At 32.1% G+C, this 26,692-nt stretch overlaps 2 protein-coding genes across 2 annotated transcripts; both read left to right on the top strand.

Annotated features, from left to right (window-relative positions):
• Window positions 1–5,871: 5,871 nt before the first annotated feature.
• On the top strand, window positions 5,872–13,699 carry LOC124819453 (citrate synthase, mitochondrial-like). The gene is made up of 20 exons (XM_088113555.1): window positions 5,872–6,007; window positions 6,193–6,264; window positions 6,369–6,431; window positions 6,702–6,743; window positions 7,290–7,355; window positions 7,549–7,614; window positions 7,784–7,897; window positions 8,054–8,117; window positions 8,594–8,676; window positions 10,562–10,611; window positions 10,686–10,763; window positions 10,954–11,082; window positions 11,280–11,322; window positions 11,490–11,576; window positions 11,818–11,922; window positions 12,458–12,565; window positions 12,688–12,738; window positions 13,044–13,117; window positions 13,221–13,272; window positions 13,355–13,699. Exons 2-20 carry the CDS (start codon window positions 6,214–6,216, stop codon window positions 13,445–13,447), a joined length of 1,419 nt encoding a protein of 472 aa, XP_087969681.1. The 5' UTR covers window positions 5,872–6,007; window positions 6,193–6,213; the 3' UTR covers window positions 13,448–13,699.
• Window positions 13,700–16,925: 3,226 nt separating this feature from the next.
• LOC148200905 (uncharacterized) lies at window positions 16,926–19,130 on the top strand. The gene is made up of 2 exons (XM_088111797.1): window positions 16,926–17,092; window positions 18,564–19,130. The coding sequence occupies exons 1-2, from the start codon at window positions 16,968–16,970 to the stop codon at window positions 18,811–18,813; spliced, it is 375 nt and encodes a 124-aa protein (XP_087967923.1). The 5' UTR covers window positions 16,926–16,967; the 3' UTR covers window positions 18,814–19,130.
• Window positions 19,131–26,692: the final 7,562 nt, after the last annotated feature.

Raw genomic sequence — 26,692 nt, 5'->3', positions numbered from 1 at the left:
TTCCGTCTTATCATTATTCATCAAATAATACAAACGAATCAGATACCTAAATTCCATCATGACACCCTTCATCAAGAATGATCAAGTTTGCTTCTTACTTTATGGTGAGAGAATATATTACATAAACAACCATAACATTAAAACTTATTGAAAATTTAAGCCTAAAGTATTCAATAATTTTTTCGTATCAGATACCTAAAACATTTTGGTTTAGTTTGTTAGTTTAATTGTAAACATTTATTTTTTGAATTGATAAAAAGAAATATTCGTTATTAAAAAGAGATATATAAAAATAATCTATAATTAATTAAAAAAGCCAATCTAACCATATAAATAAATATTTATCAAATCAAAATTTTATCTACATAATTTAAAAAAGTTGATTAACGAAACAAATATCAACTAACACTTGTTTTATCAAATTATTAAAATTGACGTATTATGTTTTATTATTAAGTTTAGTGAGACTATTTTGTCATGAACAATTTACTTTTATAGAAAATTAAATATTAATTTATAATATTAAAAACCTATTTAGTTTTTAAAAGGAAAAAATATTTATTTTAGTTCTAAATGAATACAAAATCATACGTTCTATTATTACTTTTTTTTAAATCGTTATTAAAATAAAGTAGTTTTAAGAGTAAATTTCACAGTAAATTAAATATTATTTCGACATTAAGGTATATTAAGAAATTATTTAAGTTTGTATATATTTAAAATTAAATTAAATCTTTTATTTTATTAAAGAATAAATTGACATACGTCATGCATTTAAAACATTAGATGTCTACTTAATCATTTTGGAAAACATAACAACTGGGAAGACGAAAAAAAAAAAGCAAAAAGACAAAGAAAAAGTTAGTATTATTTTATTTTTATTTTTATTTTGCAGGCACGTGTGGTTGTGTGAGGAGCCAAGCCAACCATTTTAGACAGGTCAAAACAAAACCTTTGTCGTCTAGTTTCGTCTGACCTAACTATCCTTCTTATATCACTTGCCATCTTTATGGAACTTTCAATCAAAATTTAGGTCTAAGTAAGAACTAAAGCAAGCAACGGCCACATTTTTTTGACAAGTTTTTTCAAAATATGTCTCAAGAATATTATTTCAATGCTATAAATAATTAAATTTAAACGTAAATTATTAGTAGTTTTTAATGTATAATTGTTTTTTTATCTTGGAGTGGTAATATTTTTTTTGAAACTAAGGGCCTAATAAATTATAAAAGTTTAATTTAAGTATATATCAGTTATAAATTGAAACACGAAGTTTCCAAGACTAAATTATATGTATTAAGTAATTTTTATTACTTCATCTATTAGGTAAGCAAATAAAAGTCGCCTAACTCTAACTCAAGAAATCTAAAATAAATTTGGATATTTTATAATATTAAATAAATAAAGTTGTTAAAATAGGTAATAATAGTTGAGAATGGGACAATGAATTATAACTTTAAGGATATTTGACTTAATTCAGAAATAAAATTTTATTATTTATAAATTCATAAATATGTTTTAAATTTAAAATTTTATTTTTAGTATGATATTTTTTATTAAAATTTTGAAAATAAATTATATAAAATTATAGTTTGATATAAAAATAATTATTAAAATCAATCAGTTTTTTTTAAATATTTGATATATTTACTTCGTTTATTTAAAACTAAAATATTTTTTGATTTTTAAAGTTGATGTTAAACTTCAATAATTTGACATGTTTGACTAACCTAATCGATTAAAATAATTAACTATAAAAATTAAAGTATTGAATTTAAATTATAATCGGGTTAGATCTGAATCCAATGAAATTCGACCAAAGTTCAACCTTATTCTTGTTGTAAAAAAATAATTTGAAAAATTAGAAGAACTTAAAATTGAGGAAACTAAAAAAAATTCAAAACTATGTCAGTGATAAAATACAAACTCGAGCATAAGAATAAAATCCTATAAATCAATAGTTAATCATTAGATTAATTTAGAAAAAAAATTAAGTACTACAAATGATTAATGATTTTTTAAATTTCTTTATTAAGTCTTAAATATAATACCTTTCAGCCTACTATACAAACCTAAAGTTTTTATGTTAAACATAGTTGAAACAGTATACACTATTAGTTAAGAGGTTTAATCCTTTACTACATCCCTATTTATGTACGAATGTCTCAACGTTTTTATCAAAATGGTCCTTAATTTTGAAAATTCATATCAATTGAGTCCTTTCCGTTAAGTTGGCTGGACGGCGTTAAAAAAATTGATGAGTGAGATGCTAAGATGACGAACGAACGCTCGTCCACCAGTGAACGAACGCTCGTCCACCACTGAACGAACACTCGTCGACCTCTTACCGCTGGACGACCGTTCGTTCCACACTGGACGACCGTTCGTTCAGTGGTCGCCGAGCGTTCGTTCGCTGGTGGACGAGCGTTCGTTCGGTGGTGGACGAACGTTCGTTCGTCATCTCAGCATCCCACTCATCAATTTTTTTAACGCCGTCCAGCCAACTTAACGGAAAGGACTCAATTGATATCAATTTTCAAAATTAAGGACCATTTTGATACACTTTAAAAAACGAGGACCCAATTGAGACATTCGTACATAAATAGGGATGTAATAAAGGATTAAACCTAGTTAAGAAAGAGGAACTAAACAAGAAAATGGTGAATATTATCTGTTGGTTTTTAAATCGATATAAATCAATAAGCTGTGGTGATGCTTAGTTTTTCCAGTACACGATTTCATTCACACTGATACGTATGATAAAGTAAGAAAATTTGTAAAATCTTCTATATATATAAACTAATTTTAATTTTAAAAAAGTTAATTTGTATATTTTTCAAATCTCATCCAAATTAATTTGTTTAATGAGATTTATAAGAAGAGAAACTCTAACATTCCATTTTAATAGTACAATACTACTAAAATGAATATTACATATATGATAAATTAACTATTATAAAAAATAAACCTACGAAAGACAATATCTACACTTGGAGATTCGTCCGACTTCTTTACTGAATCCCTCAATCACCTATTGTTGGAGTAACCGAAACAAATGTCTCCCTAAGCTCACATCAATCAGGTAATCATCACAAAAGAGGAAACATACAAAGGCAGACAATAGAAAAGCAATGATAAGCTAATTTACAATTTAGGAACGATATATATTTATAAACTCATTTAAAACATGTTACATATAACAAACATATCATTACACAATCATCAAACCCTTTATGCAGGACACTTATTATGAATGAACTCTCCGGACTTAAAACGATTGTCGAGCTATGGCGGGTTGTGCACTCGTAGTGGCTTCTATTGCTTTGCAAAGTCATTGCCAATGGGTTTCACCCTACCACACTCATGAGGTTAGTCCGTTATCACTCACCTTGGGTCATACTGGAAGCACCCAAGACTAGGACCTCCTACTACTCACGACATGAATCAATCCTCTCTACTTGAGAATGAAAGACCATTGGAGTTTCAGGATAACCCCCAAGACTAAGCTCCTGCATTCATTCTAAACTTACTTGAATCTCAACAAGAGATTTCACCTTGAATCACAACATAGGCCACCACCATGTATCCTCTCCTTGAGGATCATGGAATTACGTCCATTAACCATACTTTGAACTTTACACTTTGAAATCACCAACTTTCACTTTGAAAACACAACTTACACAATAACCAATGATATAACATAATACAACTCCAACATACTTCATAAGGCACTCACTGGTTCATTTAAAACAACTTAAGTCCAAAAGAAAAGAGTGAACTAACATGTACCATTCGCACAGCGCACACATTCGCAGAGCGAAACTAGAGACTTCTCGCAAATAACCCAGCTCGCTATGCGAACCCTCAAACAGAGACCCACCCCTCAAAACCATTCACATAGCGGTTAAACTCGCTATGCGAATAAATTGTGACTTGTAACAAACCCAAACCCCTCACATAACGTCCCAGCTCGCTATGCGAGAGCCTCAAACAATGGCTTAGGCTCCTTAAGCACTCGCAGAGTGAAACTCATTCACTATTCGAATAAAAAGTGATAATAGCCCCAGACCCCAACCAGTAGCATAACGACCTGATTCGTCATGCGAATCATCAAACATAGAGCAACCCTCTCAATCCATTCGCACAGCACACCCATTCGCTGTGCGAATGCCTTGGCAGAGAGCATCTCGCCAAGGTGACTCGCTATGCGAATCCATTTGCACAGCGAGTCTGCACAATCTGCATAACGAAATTCTGCAGAATTATGCAACTCCACCACAACTTACCAATTCTAAACATTTTTCCTAACTTCTAACACCCCTAGCTTGTTGTATAAACTTAATTAGACTTGACTAAGTGATTCTAAACCTTCCTAACATCAATCTAAGTTGATTAAGAACCAAATTCTATTCAAAAACTATAAATCTCTCAACCTAGAGATCCAAATCCAATTCTACTACTTTTCAAAGTTTCTTGAACCACTTAGGGACTCAAATAAGTTCCAAATGACTTGTCTAAGCTATCCCAACTTATCAATACCACTTCCAACTCCTAATTCACAATTTCACTACCCCACTTCCTCCAAATGACCTTCCACCAACATGATTCATTTCAATTCCAAACTAAACATCCTCGTAACTGATTTTCACCATTTCATACATCCAATTACAGTTCAAAACATCAATCAAACAGATTCAATTACTCAGATTATCAAATTTTCACATTACCACAATCATATTACACATAACATACATCTAAAACCAAAACCAGTTTGCCAAATAAACTGTTCTCAACTCAATAATCATAATACATCATGCATATACTACTTAATCCTAGTTTAAAGCAAATCTAGCTTCCCTTACCTTGGATATACACTGCCCAACTCACATAACGGTTCCAACCGCGACTTGCACCGCAAGGAAATTCTAGAAACACCTACAAATCACCAATTGATGATAGAAAACAACTCTTAAGACTTAATTTGAGTTAGAAATTGAAGGAAGAAACTGCTAACCACATGCAAGACAAAAGCGTTGCATGCTCACAGTCCAAGAATACACGGATAAAAGGGGAAACGACTTACCAGTTGAAAAACACGAAATTGATCGATCAAGATTGAAGCCTTCAACGCCAGGATCGCCTAGGAACCTTCTAATCGTCGAACAGAAAACTCAGTAGAGAGAAGACAGAGAATTCTATGTGAATAGTGTTCTAGAAAGATATAAGTGTTTTAGATAATGAACCGAGCTTTAGAAAGTTCTATTTATATTATAAGATTATTTTAAAGTAACTTGCTCATCTCATTATTTTTATATACTTATCTAGTCTAATACTCTATTTTCTGGGTTTTTACATAAACAAACACTAATAACATTTGGACCTAATTATATAAAAAATTATCATCATTCTCTATCCAAAACTTTAAGATAATAGATTAACGAGTCTTTTACCTTTATAATATTTTACTCTCTCATCTTTATTCAAAATGGACTTAGACTCTTACTTAAATTTTTAACATTATTAAAATAAACTATATTCTATTGAAGTGACATTTTCATACTTTTTCTCAACTATAATTTCCATTCAATTTAGTCAATTATAAATCAGACACAAAATTTAATACGATTAAACTATTGAATGAAGTTATAATTCACTAAAACTTTTGAGTAAAAAAATTGTTGGAATAGAAACAAACATCAATCACGATTTAAAACTAGTTGTTATAGAAAAATCTGACTAATCATATAATTTATTGGAGTCTTTTTTTTTTCTATTTGTAAAACTTAAAATATTTAAGGTGGTTTTAAATTATAATTTTACGTCATGACCATCATTGACTGATACCAAAAATATTGGAAGAGCCTAAACACCAATTTTCACGCAGCACTATTTTATATTAAATTAAGAAACCACGCTTCATTGCATAAATGTCTTTATAAAGACCAATTCTGTTCGCAAAGTTTCTGGATCCGCGATCTTTCTTCCCTTTCTCTTTGACCATTTACCGGTACGCTTTTCTTCCGATTCAAACCCTAACTAGTTCGTTTGCATTTCCTTTCTCTTTCATCATTCAACGTTGCCAATTGTTCCGATTCACGATCCCTCACCTTGTAGCTTTTTCTTCATCCGAATTTTTGTGAAAAATTTTTAGTGCTTAATTCATGCGTTCCTAACACCGAAGAGCTGGTACAGGTTGTTGTTGTGCTAGTGCAAATGGCGTTCTTCAGAAGCGTTTCTGCACTTTCTCGGCTTCGCTCTCGCGTGGTAACTGAGGAAAACAGTAACTAACTGTTTTGTTTTTGGCGTTGTTTGTGTTTGATTATTGTTTATGTGACTTGCTGATTTTTACTTTTGCAATGGAATGACAGGGTCAGCAATCTAATCTCGCGAATTCAGTTAGATGGCTCCAAACTCCGAGCTCCAGTAACACTGTATTTTCTTTTTTTCTCTATCCTTATCACTGTTTCGTTGGTGTTTGGTGAAAAGTTTACTTTGAACAGTGTTAGATGCTGTGTTTTATCTTAGGAGGGTGTTGCTAATACTGTTATTGTGGCGAGGTTTGGAATTGGGTATTCTAGTATAGTTTCTCTTTGGACTTTGGGAACGAAGGATACCTCAGACTAATTGTTGTTTATTATAGCGTGAAGTTGGTTATAAATTTTAAACTAAGTTTTATTTTTCTTTTATGTGGGTTATTGCAGGATCTTTATTCTGAGTTGAAAGAACTCGTTCCAGAGTATCAGGTTTGTTTGCGATTTTAAGCTTCCGTGGTGGCACTGTTTTATGTTGGATGCATTAATGTGTGATCCATATTTTTCTGGGTTATTTGCTAATTTTCGGGTCCGCCTTCAAATGTGTGATAGTTTTGTCATGTCTGTATTGTTTTACGTTGGATGCATTAACGTGTAATCCATATTTCTTGGGGTTTATCGTGTCTGCATCTCATTGAAGTGTTTGATAGTTTTGTCGTGTCTATGTTGTATTTTTGGTTAGTATATTGGTGGGTGAGGGATAATGTGAATTAAATTTTTGTTTGTGCTCAACTTTCAATGCACAATATAGTTGCAGTGATTTGAACCGTGCGTGTGCTATTACAACTCTGAGATTCTTGGCTAATGCCTTACATGTTTTGTAATTCCAAGTTACGATGGATTTCATAACCTGTTTCCTTTGTTTCATTGTTTCTTCATGTTAGCTTGTAGCATGCAAAACACTAGTTAATTAATTGTAAAAGAATGTTGTACCTCTCTACCTTATGTTTTAATCTATACATACAAACCTGGTTGCAGGAACGGGTTAAGAAGCTAAAGAAAGATCATGGAAGTGTTGAGTTGGGAAAGATAACTGTTGATATGGTAATTATATTATCCTTTTGCAGAGATATATATATATATATATATATATATATATATATATATATATATATATATATATATATATATATATATATATTTTAAAGTTACTATTGGCATTGAAAGCCATTCTTTCTCCTCTCAATAAGCTTGTGATTAACTTATTTTTTGAGCACCCGTTTGTCACAATTTAAAGGTACTGGGCGGAATGAGAGGAATGACAGCTTTAGTGTGGCTTGGGTCAGCTGTTGACCCAGATGAGGTAAATATCTAAATTAACTCAGTCTTCACACTTCAGAGGATTATTAAAGTGCTTAGCTCTTGCTTTGGACTAATTTGATCAATCTGTAAAATCTTTATTGTAGCATTTTTTTGTTAATGTTTAGTGTTTACCAAAGGGTTCTCTGAGAGCAGCCTGTTATGTCTTACAGGGAATTCGCTTTAGGGGAATGTCCATTCCTGAATGCCAGAAAAAGCTTCCAGGTGCTTTTCCTGGTGGGGAGCCTTTGCCCGAGGCTGTACTGTGGCTTCTATTGACAGGAAAGGTATGGAATCCTTTTAGAAAATCAAATCAAATTAATTATTTTGAACTTTGTTTATTTGTGACATAATGTAGCGCAATCCTTGTACCAAGGTGTTTTAATATCTGCTCTCAGTTAAGATTATGTTGTATAATATTTGACTCATACACTTTGTCACAGATACCAAACAAAGAGCAAGTTGACTCACTATCCCAGGAATTGCGAAGTCGTGCAACTATCCCAGGTTCAGTTTCATTTGCTGTCATAACTTGGTTATAATTACCTTGAAGCTACGTGTTACTCATCATTTCGGTATAATGGTTTGTCTCAATTAAGTGAATTGACACAACATTAATAGGGCATGATAATATGTTCAGGATTATATATATGATTATAACTTAAATTCTCTCTAGGTAGCTTGTGTGTTGTTCAGAAATGTGGTGGCAAAGGAACCTTATGGCTTGCATCTCAATTGTCTTTGTTTTGTATGTTCGGTTCTCTTTTGACGAATTGTACATCTGTAACTGCTTGTTGCGTAAAATATATGGACATGCTTTGTTGCATTTTGTCTGGGTTGAGAACATTCACCCTTTGCTTTTGCTCTTGTTCAAATGTCACTCTAGATGTGTCTAGAAGATTTTAACATAAAATTTGCTGGCTTGTTTCTTCTGTACTTGAGTCTGTGTTTATTCTTGGACTTATTATTAGTTTTTATTGCAGATTATGCTTATAAGGCAATTGATGCGTTACCTGTGTCTGCTCATCCAATGACTCAATTCACAACTGGTGTCATGGCACTTCAGGTCAAGCAAAAGATTCTTTCATGATCTTTTAATTTATGTTTTCTCTCTGTTCTTTTGAGCTATAACTTTTCTTCTATAATTCAATTGGTTTATCAATCTGATTAATTTGCTAATACTTTAATAATATCAAGACTGAGCAAAGAATTTTGTAAAAAGTTTCATTAGGATGACAATGGATCAAAGTTTTGCTCATAAAAAGCTGAAAATGGGAGGGAAATCATTTGATAACTGTAAGCTATATTTGACTGGAAATTCTTGATTAGCATGTCTAACATGTGCTTATGCAAGGTTCAATTTGAGCTGCTATAATCTTCAATGAACCATATGTGGTTGCTTGCTTCTTGTGTTCTTATCTCTGTTGTTGGAGATTTCATATCAAGTATAGATATGACCAAATTATAGTATATAAGTGAGTACAAATCTCTTTTTTCAAACCAATTTTGTTGGTTAAATTAGACCTAAATCCACTTTCTAAGATGGTATTAGAGCTTATCATAATAAGGTTTGTTAGAGTTGTGTCACCCTTTATTAGGTCACTATCAAACCACCTACGAATATCTAGTTTCACGCTTGAGATATCCATTCATTAGTGTGAGGGGGGTGTTGGAGATCTCTCATCGATTAGAGAGATATGACTAAATTATAGTATGTGAGTGCAAATCTTGACTTGTGGGTCAATTTTATAAGATTGAGTTAGAAATAAATTTACTTTGTAAACCTCATCTAAGACGATATAATCTTGAGTAATACTGGTGCTTGGTGTTGTTTGTTTTGCAAAGGATAAAGTAATTGACGAGTATCATAAAATATTGGGTTGTGGTATATGTCTTTGGAATATAATCAAATCATGATCCCTAGGAGCTCCATTGTTCTCTTGTTGTCGACCCTCATATCACCATCTCCAACCCTCCCAACAATATCCTTGGCAAGGCTGTTGTGAAATACAATGGGAAAACAAAAGTTAACTAAAAAAATAAACTTATCATAAGCTCCAAAACTGTGTATAAAGCTATTTCCTTTGTTGAGATTATTATTTAATATACCAAACATATGTGAAGAGTAATGCCAAAAACTTTTTCCATCAATCAGATAGCAATCTTTGAAAGGATTTTAATTTAAAACTGTTCTCAATATCTTTGTTGAGATTTAGACTCTTTCTTTTTAATATGAAAGAAGATGAAATTAATTGATAATATCCTTGTCAATAAGGGTTGTGGTGCTTGGGGATCTATTTACATTTGAACTTAAATTCTAAACCGCTATAATAAAGCAGTAACAGCTGTGTATGTTCAATGTGCTGGAATGATGTCTACACTTAGTGAGAAGGATTTCTGGATGGTGGGAAATCTGAATCAAGAAGCAGCCAGGCTTTGGAAGATGGACGGAGGATACTCTTGAGGTATCTCAAGATTTGAGATTTAAGACATGAAGTAACTATAGGTGGAAGGCAAATTCCATGTTGTACCTGGATATTATAACACTATGTTCTTATCCATTTATCCTACTCTGGAAGTAATTTACATCTAAGTTGAATGGAACCCGTATTCCTTTGTTTGGAAGTGGTTTGCCCACCTTTAACATGTCAGAGTCTATAACTACGTTCAATAAACTATTAATAATCAGACAATCAATACCTTGTTTCATCAATCCAGATTGCATGTATCTGGGTCATTATGGGTTTTCCTCAGATCATTCCTCTTTAGTCACAGTGTGGGCTCTATCTGTTCATTTCTAAGCTGGACAGATCAGAGGATTTTCCACCTACTATTCTCACACTTTACAAGTTTAAGAAGCTCCTAACCTCTTTTCTATGATAATCGTTTCTCTTCACCTTTTCTTGTAAATAGAAACAATTGATTCACAATCAATTCATTACGTTTTTCAGGTGCAAAGTGAGTTTCAGAAAGCTTATGAGAGTGGGATAGCTAAGGCAAGGTAAAATTCTAAATGGTGTTTATTTTATTTCCAACATTATATGTTACTCTAGCTGTTTTACTGCTTGGATTTAGGTATTGGGAACCAACTTATGAGGACACCTTGAATTTAATTGCACGATTGCCAGCCATTGCTGCTTATATTTATCGACGGTATGTAAAGCATATCCATCCTAATCAAAATTACACATTTGATATTCTATGGGATGTGTTATATGATACACACACACACAAAAGAAGAACAATGAGAGATATCATAATATCATATATTGTGTGATGACTTGATCAAAATTGACAGATTTCTACTAGCATCTGACGATTGAATGAACTTGTTATTTTAAAGGAAATACAAGGATGGAAAAATCATACCGTTGGATGATTCTTTGGATTATGGTGCAAACTATGCTCATATGTTAGGGTTTGATGATCCAGAAATGCTGGAGTTCATGAGGCTTTATATTTCCATCCACAGGTTTGCATTCCATTGCTAATGATGACCGTTTTATGATCATGATCAGTTGTATATGGCTCCTGCAATTATAGCAACCCCAGTTTTTTTGCTAATGATGACACATACATTGATAGTGAGAAGTTGTATAGTTCTCTTCTAATTACAGGGAATTGCAGTTTCTAATGTTTAATTTTTTTTAACCAAAATTTTGTTTACAGTGATCATGAAGGTGGAAATGTTAGTTCGCACACAGCTCACCTAGTAAGTTACTTCCTTTAATCAAGCTCTTTCTATCCTGTACTATTTTTTCTTTATTAAATACTAATAACATGTATTTTTAATATGAATCACTTGGGCTGTGGTAAAGGCCTGTGTTTTTCTTATATTTATTGTTTTTTTTAATGTACTGTACTATGTTTACCCCTCAGGTCGCTAGTCCTCTATCAGATCCTTACCTTGCATTTGCGGCTGCTTTGAATGGTTTAGCTGGTCCCTTGCATGGTTTGGCCAATCAGGTAATTTTGTTATTTGGTTTTCCATTTTTATCAGTTTTCTGTTTATCTGATATAAACTTTTCTTTAGTTCATCTTTCTGTTCAGAAATCGTATGTGGTTTTAAATTTTACTCATACCTACATTTTTACCATTTTTATTAACACTTCTGCTTTACTATTATATTGTGTTCTGTTTACTTTAGTCAGTTTATATGCATATACGTATATGTTTGATTTTGTTCACTTCTGTTATGATGCTACAGGAAGTTCTCCGATGGATCAGGTCAATAGTTGCGGAGTTTGGAACTCCCAACATAAGTACAGAGCAGTTGGCTGACTACATTAATAAAACATTGAGTAAAGGCCAGGTAATGTCATAACTGATAGGAATCTGGATGCTAAATTGTGATTTATTTTTTACTTGCGTTTTGCTCAATTTTTATTTTTGTATAAAGTTTGAAGTAATGAAATTGTTATGGAAGAGCTGAGGATACGAATTACACTTCAAAAAATGAAAAGAAAATCGATTGAAAAGCATGCCACTGTGTCCAATGTTTTGTGTTCAAAATGTTTTCCTCCTGAGGAAAATCATATGTTGGCTGAAGGCCATTATGGTTCTTCAGTTCCCTTTTATGTATTTGCACATGCATACACCCAGCCACACTTTTTCTTTTACAATACAAGCCTTCCCTAACGGGAAGTTTCTACTAGAAAATTTAATCGAGGTTTTAGTAGACCTTCAAAATAAGGAAATGATATATGTAATAAACATATTATGCTTTATTAATGTATGTTTTTTGTATGTGATAATATGTATATCTTTGCACCAAATGATTTAGAGAGAATACCACCATCTACTTCTAAGGTAATATAGGCTTTGGCTTTTTACTTTTGAATCTACAGGTTGTGCCTGGATATGGGCATGGGGTTCTGCGCCAGACAGATCCAAGATACACGTGCCAGAGGGAGTTTGCTTTGAAGCATTTGCCTAATGATCCACTTTTCCAGTTGGTAATCACTTATTTCCTAATTCCAGATTGTGTTTGCTTTGGAGTGTTTTCTTGCTACACAACCAACTCTCTTTTCTTGTGATTTAATTTCTTTATGATCTAACGCGACTGTGACTCTTTCAGGTGTCTAAAATAAAAGAGGTTGTGCCGCCTATTCTTACTAAGTTAGGCAAGGTAATGTTTATGTTTTCATTTTTCAATATACCTTTTATGGAATTATTTATTGGCAACTTCGTTCACTCTTTGAATAGTTTCATTATGATGCAAGTATTGACTTTTTCCATGGTAGACAGTCACTATTTTTATCTGATCCTTTACATTCTAAGTTGGATCTGTTTGCTTTATATTTTGCCACATGTTGTTTTCATGCAGTGTCCCACATTTAATTCGATACAGGCTGAACTATAATAAATGTACTCATTACACTCTTTACTATTAGTGGGAATTTATTGCTGATATGGTTGAACTTTTTCGTGTAGGTTAAAAATCCATGGCCAAATGTTGATGCTCACAGTGGAGTGCTACTGAACTACTATGGTCTAACTGAGGAAAAGTATAGTGTTACTTCTCGCCTGTTCGACTTGAAATAGTTTTCTTTTTTCAATTAATTTAGGGTGAAAACTGAATCTAATGACTTGTGAAATTGTTGTGGACAGCTATTATACTGTTCTATTTGGGGTATCGAGGAGCTTTGGAGTTGGTCCTCAGGTCTGTCGTCCCCCATTGTTTCCTTGTTAATATTTCTCTTTTTGTTACATTGAGTTAGCGTTTCTCTTTTGATGGATTTCAGTTGATATGGGATCGGGCTCTTGGAATGCCACTTGAAAGGCCAAAGAGTGTCACACTGGAGAAGCTCGAGCAATTGTGTGCCAAATCATCCTGAAATTTAAAGCGCCGTTTCTCTGTTAATAATGACTAAAACACACTGCGTTAGATGTGTTGTTGAGTTAAAAAGTTTGGTATGATTTGTAATGAGCAATATTCATTGCCCTCCTCCATCGTTTCTATTTTAGAAGATTTTTGTATTTAGGTTTTAGGGTGGATTTTCACCCTCAAAAGTTGTTTCCACATTTTTGAATGAACTAATTATTAGGTATGAAGGAGCATATATAAGAATAAAGGCATATTTAGTGTCCTTGTATTCTTTCCAAATTGGAATGACGTTTTCGACAAAGGATCGACAGCACTTATATACTTTGATCCTTCCCTATGGATGAATGTAACTTTCTCGATGAAAAAAAAAAAAGACAGCACTTTATTCTTTCAATACTCTTCAATGCTTTTATCGGCTGAAATTCGTAAAATGTATTGTCAAATGCGAGTTTTGTATTCTCAAATTAGCGGGATGCATTTTCTTATGAATTTTCTACTCATTGATGCATGTAATTATAGACTCATTAGATGTATTGTATAGGAATTATGAGATTGGAACTATGCAAATTATGATGATGACGTTGATTTAGTTTGAAGAGTGTTTTAAAATGTCTCTATCGACGATTAATTTTGTTTAATTATGAACTAAATGTTTCTTTTACACATTATATATTTAATCTGTATCCATTTTAAAGAAGTTGAATTTAAATAAATAAATGCTACCGACACTGTTGCGAACTCAAACGATGAGCATATGGTCTGTAAAATTGAAAATAAAATATCTCAAGATTTGACTTAGCATTATTTATGTAGATTTTATCAATTCTATGTTTTTGTTCTTTTTTACATTACCATAAATTATCATAAGACTAAGGATCCTAATTTCATTTATTAAAGTATTGCAGCGATGGTTCTATGCGTATAGTATATGATGTTCTTCGTTTTATTAGTAATTGTTTGTTTTCATATGTACTAGAGACAGTTTTTTTATTAACTAACTAGATTATTAGCTTACTATTTTTTATCATAAATATTTATTTTATAATATTGAATACGAGAATAGTTGGAGGTATTCTCACCCGAATCAAGTAACTCTCGATAAATTTAAGTCAAAGGAAGTTATTTTAGTTAAGCTCTAGTTAGTAACATCAAAATGGAACCTTTCTTATAAAGATCCTTGTAGCATGACTCGATTTTGTGTGTAAGATTAAAGTACCTCTTCGGTCCAAAGTTTAGGAATTACATGTAAGAGTAAAACTCTTTAGAAGGAAACTGAAGAACATGAGACCCATTTGCATATGAAATTCCTTAATAACATGAAAAATATTGAAGGACAATAGTTGTACTTTCACCTAACGTTCTCTTCTGCAAATAACGTTCTCTACTGCAAATAATGAAGAGTATCCTTTACATGTGTCTTTAATGTTCTTAGTATGTAAAATTATAAGCAATATCAGTTGTGTGTGTGTCCGATGTTTCCCATGATCAAGTCAAATCTAGACCTTTCAGTCTATTAGAAAATACAGGGTCTCTCTTTATCTGCCAAAATTCGAACTCTATCGTTAACTTAGTTTTGAAATGAGAAGTCTAATGATTTTGAAATAGGGGTTTATTTTGAAAATAGAAGGAGATAATTATGTTTAAGTTTCAATGTGTTAATACTAAAGACTTCAATCACTAATAAGTGACAATATCATCTAACACTTCACTTCAACAAAGATAAATATGTTTAAACAAATGTATGTTTGAGTCATTCTATTAAGTGTTTCATTTGATATCCTCGCTTAGAAATTATTTTTCACTGAAGTAGAAATATTATTTGCTGGTTCCATGCAAACGATTTTTACTTACCTTATTTGATTGTATTTGTTGTGTATACATATGTTTTATGAGAAAAAGTGTTTGATTACACGTTTAAATGATTATTGTTTTAATTCAGTGCATAGTGATATATGTGTGTACATGAAATGAGACACTTGCATGAAGTTTGATTTTGAGGTCACAAATGAGGAATAATATATGAACTATAATTGTTTGTGAGTATTAAGAATATATATATATATATATATATATATATATATATATATATATATATTGTAATAGAAATTTTTTAGTTTCACTGTTGGTCTAAGCCAAGTGAACTATGTTATATAATGGTATGAAATTCAAGGAGATTAATTGTATAGTCAAGATCACATGATGGAGCTTGAAACAGTTAATCGAAACACAAGTTGAATTTTGGATAAGGATGTACTTTAAATTCATTGTAATCCATGTAGCCGAGATTGTATACCAAAAGTGCTAAAATGGATTAAGTATTGAATCTCTGATAAATAATGCTTAATATGAGTCGTTTGATCGGTGTCTATATATATATATATATATATATATATATATATATATATATATATATATTCTTTGATAAATATCCTACCAATATAGATGTGTGTGATTCATATGCATGTGTATATATATGTATGTGATGAAAAAGACTAAATGATTGTGGTTTATTATTTAAAATGCATATAATTGTGAATCTCTTATAAAGTCTTTTGATAGTTTATCTTTGTATTAGTGGTTGTCAATGTTTTAATTTATTATAAAAGTATTAAACTCATATGTAAAATAATAGGTATTTTATTTTTAAAATTTTTCTTTAATAAACGTGTGTGTGTGTGTAATATATATATATATATATATATATATATATATATATATATATATATATATATATTGTGTGTTTGTAATTTTTTTTTAACTTAGGGTGAAATTATTACTATTCAGACTTTTAGATATGTGATAAAAAAATTGTTTTGAAAAAATTATTACAATCTCAAAACAATAAATTTATCATGTTGTATGTTATAACCAATTTTCTCATATGATAAAGATTAAATGGATAAAATTATAATTAAATCCTCATAACTATACTATTATATAGATAGATAGAATTTATATAATACCATATAAAATAATCTTACCTTTGCTATAATAAAATAACGGCGCGAATACAAAAACTAAAAAAAAAAAGTCATTTACCTTTTCATCTCACAATCTCTCTCCATCGAAAATAAAATTCTTGTATATACGATTTTTAACATCTATACTCAATTTTTTATAAAATAATAATTTTACTATATCTTTCTATTTTATAAATGTATTTTTTAATAGAAAATATAATTACCTTAGAAAAAAAATTATAGTCTAAAAATTTATACCAAAAAATTTCTATTATAAGAGATAAGTTTAAGTTAAAAAAATAAAAAATCAATTTCTTTATAAAAAAAATACACTATTATTGCCTTCAACTTAAATTCTTATAGAAGTTAAGGGATACATTGATAATTAAAGATGCTTGACAATTCTTGTAAAAATAATATCTTTCAATTCTCCTTCTTGAATGACACTGATAAATGAGTGACTCATAAAAATTTTAAACCAGAAAATAAATGTGTAGATATTTATTTAAAAATTTGATGGTCCTTGTTTGTTTTGTGGAGTGTGAGTGTTTGTGAGAGTGAGAGAGTGATATGGCGCTGAGAATCTCACACGCAGCACTACCACAGGCTCAGCTCAGACTAGGGTTTCCTTCGCCACCTCAATTTCTCTCCATTGCTCCACCTCTCAAATTCTCTCTCTCCTCTTCTACCTTCAGGTTCACACTGTTTCACCTTTTTCATTCAATTTTTTATCTCTTCATCCTTAATTTTTACATCTTAGTTCTGTAGTTCTTTTCTGTACATTTTTATTTGCATTTGCTCGGTTTGTGTTTTAAATTGCTCTCCGCTTTATACTGTTTTTTTTTTTATTAATTTCGACATCTATATGGCGGTGGAAGCCAGTTTTTGGTTTTGCAGTGTGCTGAACTAACAGAGTTGTTGGTTTGAATAGTTGTGATAAAATCCTGCGAGTTCTTTCTTATTTTTGTTTAGTTTTTTTTGCAGAACTTAGATGCAGTCTTTTAGTGTTGTTCGTTGGTGAGAATTGGAGTTTTATTTCGATGTTCTACATTGATCATTATTAAGCAAACATTGTTATGAAGTTACTGAGATAGAACTCTGACTTTGATAAGAGAACGTTATCAAAAGCCACTTTAGGGATTACATATATGTTTTGTCTCTAAATTTTTGTGGGCTGTCAGTAAATGAATAAGAGCAGACCTAAAACCTTTGTCTGAACATAGTGTTATTTTTCAATTAAAATTAAAGTTTTACATCGATAATCTACATTTATCTTTAATGCAAACCGTTAATATATGCAACTTAACTAGACGAAACTTCAATTTTGATTGGAGAACCATACCAAAAGAAAATATGCAATTGCATCAAAGTTTTCTTTAAAATTCTGTTGTTTGGCAATGAAAAAATATGGGGTTGTCACTAAATAAATAAGTGGAGGCTTGGATTCTTCATTCTTCAATTTTTATAGGACAAATTGTACAATCTTGGACTTTGCTTTGTTTAATGGTTCTTATCTTAATCCTTTTCTTATTTTTTAATAAAACGATTTCTCACTATCCTCCTGTTTATCAAGCACCTGAGGCTTTTGAAGTTATTGAACAGGCACATATTTATGGTGGAAAAAGAAGTTGGGCTAAACTGTTTTCATACTAGTTATAAGTTATTTACAGAAACTATCCAGAGAGTTTATTAAAGTAAGCCAAAAATTGTCATAAGCTCTTCCAAACCCGTGCACGAGTTGTCAGAAGATAAATCTGAAAAAGTTAAGCTGTATGTAAGTCTTCTAACAGAAACCTTAGATGCGCATGGTTGGGTATGTTAGTTTGGGAGGGGAGAGAGGAGAGGGTTAATTTGGATTTCTAAAAACAGAAAATGATAAAAGTATTTATAGAAAAGAACAAATAATGTTTGGAAGTTTACTTGTTAGTTGTGCTTTCTGTTCCTCGTATTTAAAAAAAAAAATTAAATTATGAGAAATTTTTACCTAAAATGAAACAACTATCCCCTCTTCCATTCTATCATATTACTTGAATTACAACAGGTGTGTGTTATCTACATTGTTGTAATAATTGTATCCTTTTTACTCACAAATGTTTTATCTTATTTCTGTAGTAATATATCATCAGACTGAAACTGTATATATCTTCTGGTTTGGATTGTATTCAGGTGCAAAGTTTTTAGGAGATTGAAAGTGAATCAGAGGCTGTTGACTGTGTTCGCAACAAACCCTAACTCTGTAGATGGGAAATCACCCAAAGAAGGATCAGATGTAAATGAAACTAGCAATACTTCTCAGGGTCCTCCTCTCCTTACTATTTTGGCTGGATTTTTTGTCCTTTTCGTCGTTTGTTGGAGCATTTGGTCCATTATAGCGTGGCTGATAAGTTTGATAGTTACTGCACCTGCTCCAAAATAAATTTGTTTATAATGTTTGTGTTTGTTTTAAGCCACTGCATTAGTCCTTATGGATTTGTCTTAGTTTCTTTCTACGCTTTTTGACTTAGTAGTATTTGAGTGCTAAACATGCTAAAGTGAGCCAAAAGCTGGTAAAGGTAAGAAACAGAATTGGCAACTCCTAATGCTGGTCTTAAGTGGGAGAGAGCTTATGTTCACGTCTGGGTATTGTCAACCATCTTTTAGTTATAGATTCCATTGGGGCTGACTTTGGTATATATTTTGAAGAACTCTGTAGTTGCTTATTCTTTTGCTTATGTCTACTTATATTCTGGAGAACAGTAGATCCATTGGGTTAGATATTTTGACACACGGCAGAGATTCTGGTATTCCTAATTCAGTCTCTTAAAAAAGTTTAGGGACTCGTATACTTGTTTTTATTTCCAACTACTATTTTTTATCGCAAAATTACTGCTTTCATTTCTTTTAAAAGATTTGCACAGAAAATAAAGTGAACAAAAGAGAGTTGTTTGACGTGTGTTATTACACAAATATTTGAACACTGAAAATAAATTAAAAATAATTTGACAAATTTATAATTAAGAAATAAAACAACAGACAAATAATGTTATAAATAATAGATGCAGGTATCACAAAATCCCCTTTCTTTCGGTGAAGCCGCCCCTTGGAGCGGGATGTGTGTTTGCTACTGTTAGTCTTTTCGGTTTTTATATAAAACACAATTTTTGAGTATGGTGTTATAGTCTAAATTTGTATATTCTGTTATGAACAACCATTTATGATACACATGTCCTTGGACTCAAAAAAAGTTGAAATGTTTGGATAAGAGCAGACAATTTAAGGTCACTACAATATCAAAGTCAAAATACCTGTCCTCAATTTCTAGCATTTTGTTTGGAAAATAGAGAAAACACGAGTCAAAAAATAAAAAGACATCCTCAATTTCTAGCATTTTTGTTTGGAAAACAGAGAGAACACACGTAAAAGCATGGTATATTCCTTGTATTTGAGAACTTCAAGAAATTTAAAACCCGTGTTTTGAGAAGGAAAGTGGTCTTTTAATCAAAGCTTTGAGATCCAACTATGGAGAAGAGTTCACATCAAGAGTTTCAAAAATATTGTAAAGATAATGAAATAAGACGACAATTAGCAGTGTCAAGATCCCCTCAACAAAATGGAGTGGTTGAAAGGAAGAATAAAACAGTCGTGGAGATGACAAGGAGCATGCTTAAAAGCAAGAGATTTCCAAAGAAATTTTTGACTGAAGTTGTTGCATGTGCAGTCTATCTAACCAACCGCTCTCCAACAAGAAGCGTTAGTGGATAAACACCACAAGAAGCATGGAACAGAAGAAAGCCGTGTATTTCTCATCTTAGAGTCTTTGGAAGCATAACTCATGAGCATGTACCAGATGAGAAACAAAGTAAGCTTGACGAAAAAAGTGAAAATACATCTTCATTGGTTTAGACGCCAACTCCAAAGGGTATAAACTCTACAATCCTGATACAAGGAAAATAATCATTAGTCGGAATGTAGTGTTTGATGAAGAAGGAGAATGAGATTGGTCGACAAACTGTGAGGACCATACCTTCTTTTCGTGCGTTAAGAAGATGACATGGAATAACAACAACAACCAGAAGAGGCATTTGCTACTCCACCCACTTCACCAAATACAACCCTTCAAGATGATGAAAGCTCAAGTGAAAGAACACCATGTTTTTGAAGTCTCCAAGAAATATATGAGGTAACTGAAAATATAGACAATGTTACCTTATTTTTTCTATTTACAGACTCTGAGCCCATGAACTTCCATGGAGCAATTGAAAAGAAGAGTTGGAGAAATGCAATTGATGAAGAGATCGAGGGAATAAAGAAGAATGATACTTGGGAGTTAGTCTCACTTCTAAAAGAGTAAAAGCAATTGGTGTCAAGTGGGTCTACAAAGCAAAGAAGGACTCCAAAGGAGAAGTTCAAAGATACAAGGCAAGATTGGTGGCGAAAGACCTCCTTAAGAAGTTCAAGATGGATGATGCTAATCCAATTGGTACTCCTATGGAATACGACATTAAGTTGAGTGATGAAGAGGGAGAAAAAGTGGATCCAATCCTCTATAAAAGTCTTGTTGGAAGTTTGCATTATTTAACTTGTACAAGACCAGACATTCTCTATGTTGTTGGAGTCGTGAGTCGCTACATGGAAGCTCCAACAACTACTCACTTCAAGTTTGCGAAGAGGATTCTTCGATATATAAAAGGTACGACAAGTTTTGGCTTATAATACTCCATTTCTAACGATTACAAGCTTGTTGGATATAGTGATAGAGATTGGAGTGGAGATATGGATGATCGAAAGAGCCCAAGTGGATTTGTGTTCTACATGGGAGATACAACTTTTACTTGGATGTCCAAGAAGCAGCCTATTGTTACTCTTTCTACATGTGAAACAGAGTATGTAGCTGCAACTTCATGTGTTTGCCATGCTATTTGTCTACAAAATCTATTGAAGGAGTTAAGCTTGCCATAAGTGGAGCCAACAAAGATTTTCTTGGACAACAAGTCGACAATAGCTAGCAAAAAACCCAATCTTCCATGATCGAAGTAAGCACATCTACACCCGTTATCGTTACATTAGAATGCATCAACAACAAAGACACTAGTACAAAAACAGCGTATAACGTCACGCGTTCAACGTTCAACCACTGAATAGCCAACGTTAAAAATGAGCGGTGACATTTTTGTAAATAAATTCAATTATTAAACGTCATTTAGAATTGTAATTCGACATAATACCCTCTTCTCTTCTCAAACTTTTCTTGAACAAAGTTTGACGAGCATCACATGTAATCTTTCTTTCATTTGATACAAGTGCATGTTAATTAATTACTTTATGTATGATTTTTGTTTGTTTTCACGGATTACTTTCGTGCTCTTGTCCTTCGTATGTGCATTTTGCTTTCTCTCTCACTGGTGACAAAACTTTATTCCGACGAACCCACCTTTTAAAGGTTAGTTTTCGTTTTCATTTTGAAGAACTTATTTGTTGAACTTGTTTGTTGTTTTTTTTGTTTGAACTTGTTTGATGTTGTTGTTTGGTTGAACTTGTTTGTTGTTGTTGTTTGATTGAACTTGTTTGTTGTTGTTGTTTGATTGAACTTGTTTTGTTGTTGGTTATTATTGTTTGTTGTTGGTTATTATTGTTTGTTGTTGATACTACACTACACATTCATAGTTCATGCTTTATAAAATACCAAAAACTGAAATTTGTTGTTTGTTTGCTTTTCAGGTATCGTAGAGTTGTAAAAAAGGATCACAATTAATTAAAAAAACAAAAAAAAAATTGATTGACGTTGAATATTAACAAAATTCGACGTAACGTCAAATTTTTTAAATTCGACTTCAAACTTACGTCTCTCACTATGACGTCAAACTCGAATGCGTCGTTAAAAGCCAAAAATATTCGACGTTGTACGTTGTTTTTGTACTAGTGGGATGTGCAAATGGAATACATGAAGATACATGATCTGGTAGCAGATATCTTCACCAAATCGCTGAAGAAAGAAGTCTTAATGAATTTGAGAAGTTTGCTTGGAGTACAAAATCAAGTTTAAGAGGGGTGTTGAAATGTAAATTGATTTTGTGTTTTGGGCCTAAAAGATAAAATCCCAATATTAGAAAAAGCCCAAATAGAATTCTAAAAAAATCATATCTAGAAGATTCTAGAATGATGTACAAAAATATCTAGGGATGCTTATCTATGAGATGTCTCTAGATAAGTTTGGAATTTTATGAATGTTTTAGAAATCTCTAGAGAATGAATAATGATCCTTAGATTAATGTTGTAGTGGCAAGATCTTAACTATTGGTTGAGAAGGTGCCATTAGTATAAATTGGAGATGATTGTATCATTTGTAATCAAGCCAAAAAGTGAAAAGCATTGAATTCAACAAGTCTTTCCTTCTCTCAAAATCTTCCAACCTCTCCCAATTTTTAAACACTTCTTTCACGTCTCTAAAGTTCCCAACATAGGTTTCCCACTCACTCTCAGCATAAAGGTATTTTTCTGTGTTCTGTATGCTCTTTCTGTGGTAATAGTGAAGAATCAATACTGCATTTGTTTTTTTACTGTGCTGCTACAGTTAAAATTTGGAATTGGTTGAAAAGTTTTTTTTTTCCAAATATGCTAGTTGGTAATTCTTTGTTGCTAGTTCAGTTTATCAAAGGTTTTGCAAATCCTTTAGTTAAATTAATCAGACAACATTATAGTTAAATTAAAAAGATGCCGCCAAAATTAGCTTGTGAAGACCTTGTCGCAGTAAGCAGTAAGAAACAATAGTAATAGGGAACCATGTAATTTCACCACTGACTTCATCAAAGTTTCTGAGTAATCAGCCTTCAAGGAGCAAAGTCAACATACTTTGATAATTTGTCAATGATCACTAGTATGATTGTGTACTATTGGTGGAGAAAAATAATTAAAAAAAATAATAGATGGACAAAGTAGGTAGATATAATTTAAGAAAATAGTAGAAGAAATAAAAAATTTAGTGTAGAAAAAATTAATAGAGAAAAAATTAATATAAAAAATGGAGAAATTAAATAAAAAATGGATGAAGAAAATAATAAAAAAATAGTAGAAAGATTAGGAGATAAAATGAGTGAAGAAAAATTAATATAAAAAGTTGTGAAGAAATTAGATGAATAAAGTGGAAGGAAGAGATAATAATAAAAAGTTAGTGAAGAAAAATTTAAAAAAAAAATAATAAAAAAAAAGGTGGATTGAGAAAATAGGTGGATAAACTATAATTTAGAAAAATGAGTGGAAGAAATAGAAAAAAGTTAGTTTAGAAAATAAATGAAAAAAAATTAATATAAAAGGTAGATGGAGAAATTAGATGTTGAAAAATTTAAAGAGAAAAATAACAAAAAAGATGGATAGAGAAAAGAGATGGATAAAATATAATTTAAAAAAATGAGTAGAAGAAATAAAAGAATTAGTGTTAAAAATAAATGAAAAAAATAATAATACCAAAGGTTAGTGAAAAAATTAGATGAAAAAGGTGTAGGGAGGAAATAATAAAAAAAAATTACATGAAGTGAATAATATTAATGTTTTTAAAGTTTTATAATAAAAAAAGAAAAATATGCTAATCCATTCCAATTCCATCATGTTATTTATTAATCTTCTTTTTCTCATGATACAAAACTCAAAATCTCTAATCTTAGTGACTTATTTCGTTCTTAATCTCTATTTCGTTTATACTCATCTTATGTTTTCGCACATTCCCATTGTCTACGTCGGAATAAGCAAACACGTAGTGTAAGAAAGAAAATAACAACGAGTTAGAATAGGAAGAAATATGCTTCATAGAAGAAGATCTCATTATCGCTGGCAAATGAGAGGCCAACGAAGGAGAGTAAAACGATTTCACAGTTGATAAAGTAAGCTTTGTTTTATTTGATGTGTTTATATAATTATTTCATAATCTTGATCTTGAAATTGTTGAGTGTTATTTGGACATGCTAAATTCATATTGCAAATGCATCCATTAATTGATTATTGATAGGGTTAAATATTGTTTTAGTCCCTATACTATCAAGCGGTTTTGGGTTTAGTCCCCTTTTAAAGTAAGGTACATTTTAGTCCTTCTCCTTAAAGAAACTTTGATTTTAGTCCTCTAAAACTAACACCGTTAAAAATTAACTGACGTGGCTAACGGTAGACTGACACACAATTTTTTTTTCAAGTGTTTCTCACCTTTTCTCCCCCTCTCTCTCTTCCTTCCATCTTCCACCCAACTTCATCTTTCACAACATCCCTGGTCACATCTCTAATGTAACCAGCTTTCTTTCTCATGGAAATGGCAATCCCTTTCTTTGTCTCCTCCATCACCAAAGCAATTTTTCCCCCAATATCATCACACTTAACTTCACAACTCTTTCCTCTCGCAACCTCCACGCATATCCCAACCTCTTCCTCCAACAACTTGCAGTTGTAAAACTGTTCTGCCGTCGTCGGCCATCCCAGAATAGGCACCGCCTGATTCAGTGATTCCAACACCGAGTTCCATCCACAGTGACTCAGAAACACCAAAATTTCAAAATGCCACAAAATCTCCAACTGGGGCGCCCAATCGCGAACCACCAAACCCTTTCCCGATTCTTGAACCCTCTCGACAAAACCCTCCGCCAATCCCTTTCAATCCCTCCCAGCACGGTCTCCCTCCTAATTGCTTCACAAGGTACTATAGAAGTAGTTGAGAGAATTGTGGATTTGTGCTGAAATGTAAAGCCTATTTATAGAATATTTTTTTTGCAGGATACATGCATGTGCCATGATTAAACAAATGTTGGCCACATCTTATTTTATGCATGATAATTGTGCTTCTCATTGCTTACGTAAGCTGCAGAGTTTTAAAATGGGAATGATTGGAGCGAGGAACAAATTAAGGTAAAGCAAGAGATCAGGAACCTTTTTGAAAAAAAGGTTCAGTGAAGGGCAAGATATGGGTATCAGGCTTGATAATATTAACTTCCCAATGCTTAGTATAGTGGATAATAATAATCTAACATGCCGGTTTACAGAAAAGAAAATAGGAGAAGCTGTGTAGGATTGTGATAGTTGACAGGATGATTTTAACTTATACTTTATAAAAACCTCATAGAAAATTATTAATAAGGATATTGTGAGGGCTGTAAACTGTTTTCATAGAAAATTATTAATAAGTTAGGTTGTGTTGACAGTAGCCAAACTGAATTGCATCTTGAAAGACTATCATATAAGTAAAAAGTATAAAAGAAATTAGTTAAGTTAATAAGATTTATAAATAAAAAACCTTGAAAAATATTTCTGCGGTTTTGGTGTTTCTGAGTCACTGCAGGTGGAACTCGGTGCTGGAATCACTGAGTCAGGCGGTGCCTATTCTGGGATGGCCGACGGCGACGGAGCAGTTTTACAACTGCAAGTTGTTGGAGGAAGAGGTTGGGATATGCGTGGAGGTTGCGAGAGGGAAGAGTTGTGAAGTTAAGTGTGATGATATTGGGGAAAAAATTGCTTTAGTGATGGAGGAGACAAAGAAAGGGATTGTCATTTCCATGAGAAAGAAAGCTGGTTACGTTAGAGATGTAACCACGGATGCTGTGAAAGATGAAGTTGGGTGGAAGATGGAAGGAAGAGAGAGAGGGAGAAAAGGTGAGAAACACTTGAAAAAAAAATTGTGTGTCAGTCTACCGTTAGCCACGTCAGCTAATTTTTAACTGTGTTAGTTTTAGAGGACTAAAATCAAAGTTTCTTTAAGGAGGAGGACTAAAATGTACCTTACTTTGAAAGAGGGACTAAACCCAAAACCGCTTGATAATATAGGGATTAAAAACATATTTAACCCTTATTGATAATGGGAAAGTTGCGTGCAGTTGTTGAATTTTTGAACTATGCCTATTTTTAAAATTTAATTATACAAAAAAGATTATGTCTAAGTTCTTTTTATTCTTCTCAACATTTTATCAATAGGTATGAGACATGACTACAGTTATGAGTGTGTTCGTGTATTAGAAAGGCAACATTCTTAGTGAAAACAACTCTATCAGCTATGTGAGTTCTAAAACGGCTTGGGTTACAATCACCAACACAATGACAATTTTGGGAATGAAACAAGCAATTCTCACTCAATTCATGAATCCATTCATTAAAATAACAGATAAGTTGTATGTTGTGGACTTGCAATATAGGTATCCGGTCTTTATCTCTGCCCACAGATCCAACCTCTTCTATGTCTTTTTATGAAATGGAGAAAATGTTGAATGATTCTTTGAAGATAGAGTAATGTGCTATTTCCCTTAACATTGAAGACCATCAATTTCTGAGAGTCAGCGTCCGTAGCTATT

This window comes from Vigna umbellata, chromosome 4 (assembly GCF_029865625.1).
Source record: "Vigna umbellata cultivar VRB3 chromosome 4, Vumbellata_1.0, whole genome shotgun sequence".
In the NCBI taxonomy this organism is placed as follows: Eukaryota; Viridiplantae; Streptophyta; class Magnoliopsida; order Fabales; family Fabaceae; genus Vigna; species Vigna umbellata.
Note: the sequence above shows the minus strand (reverse complement) of the source record. Positions and strands in the feature narration are given on the sequence as shown.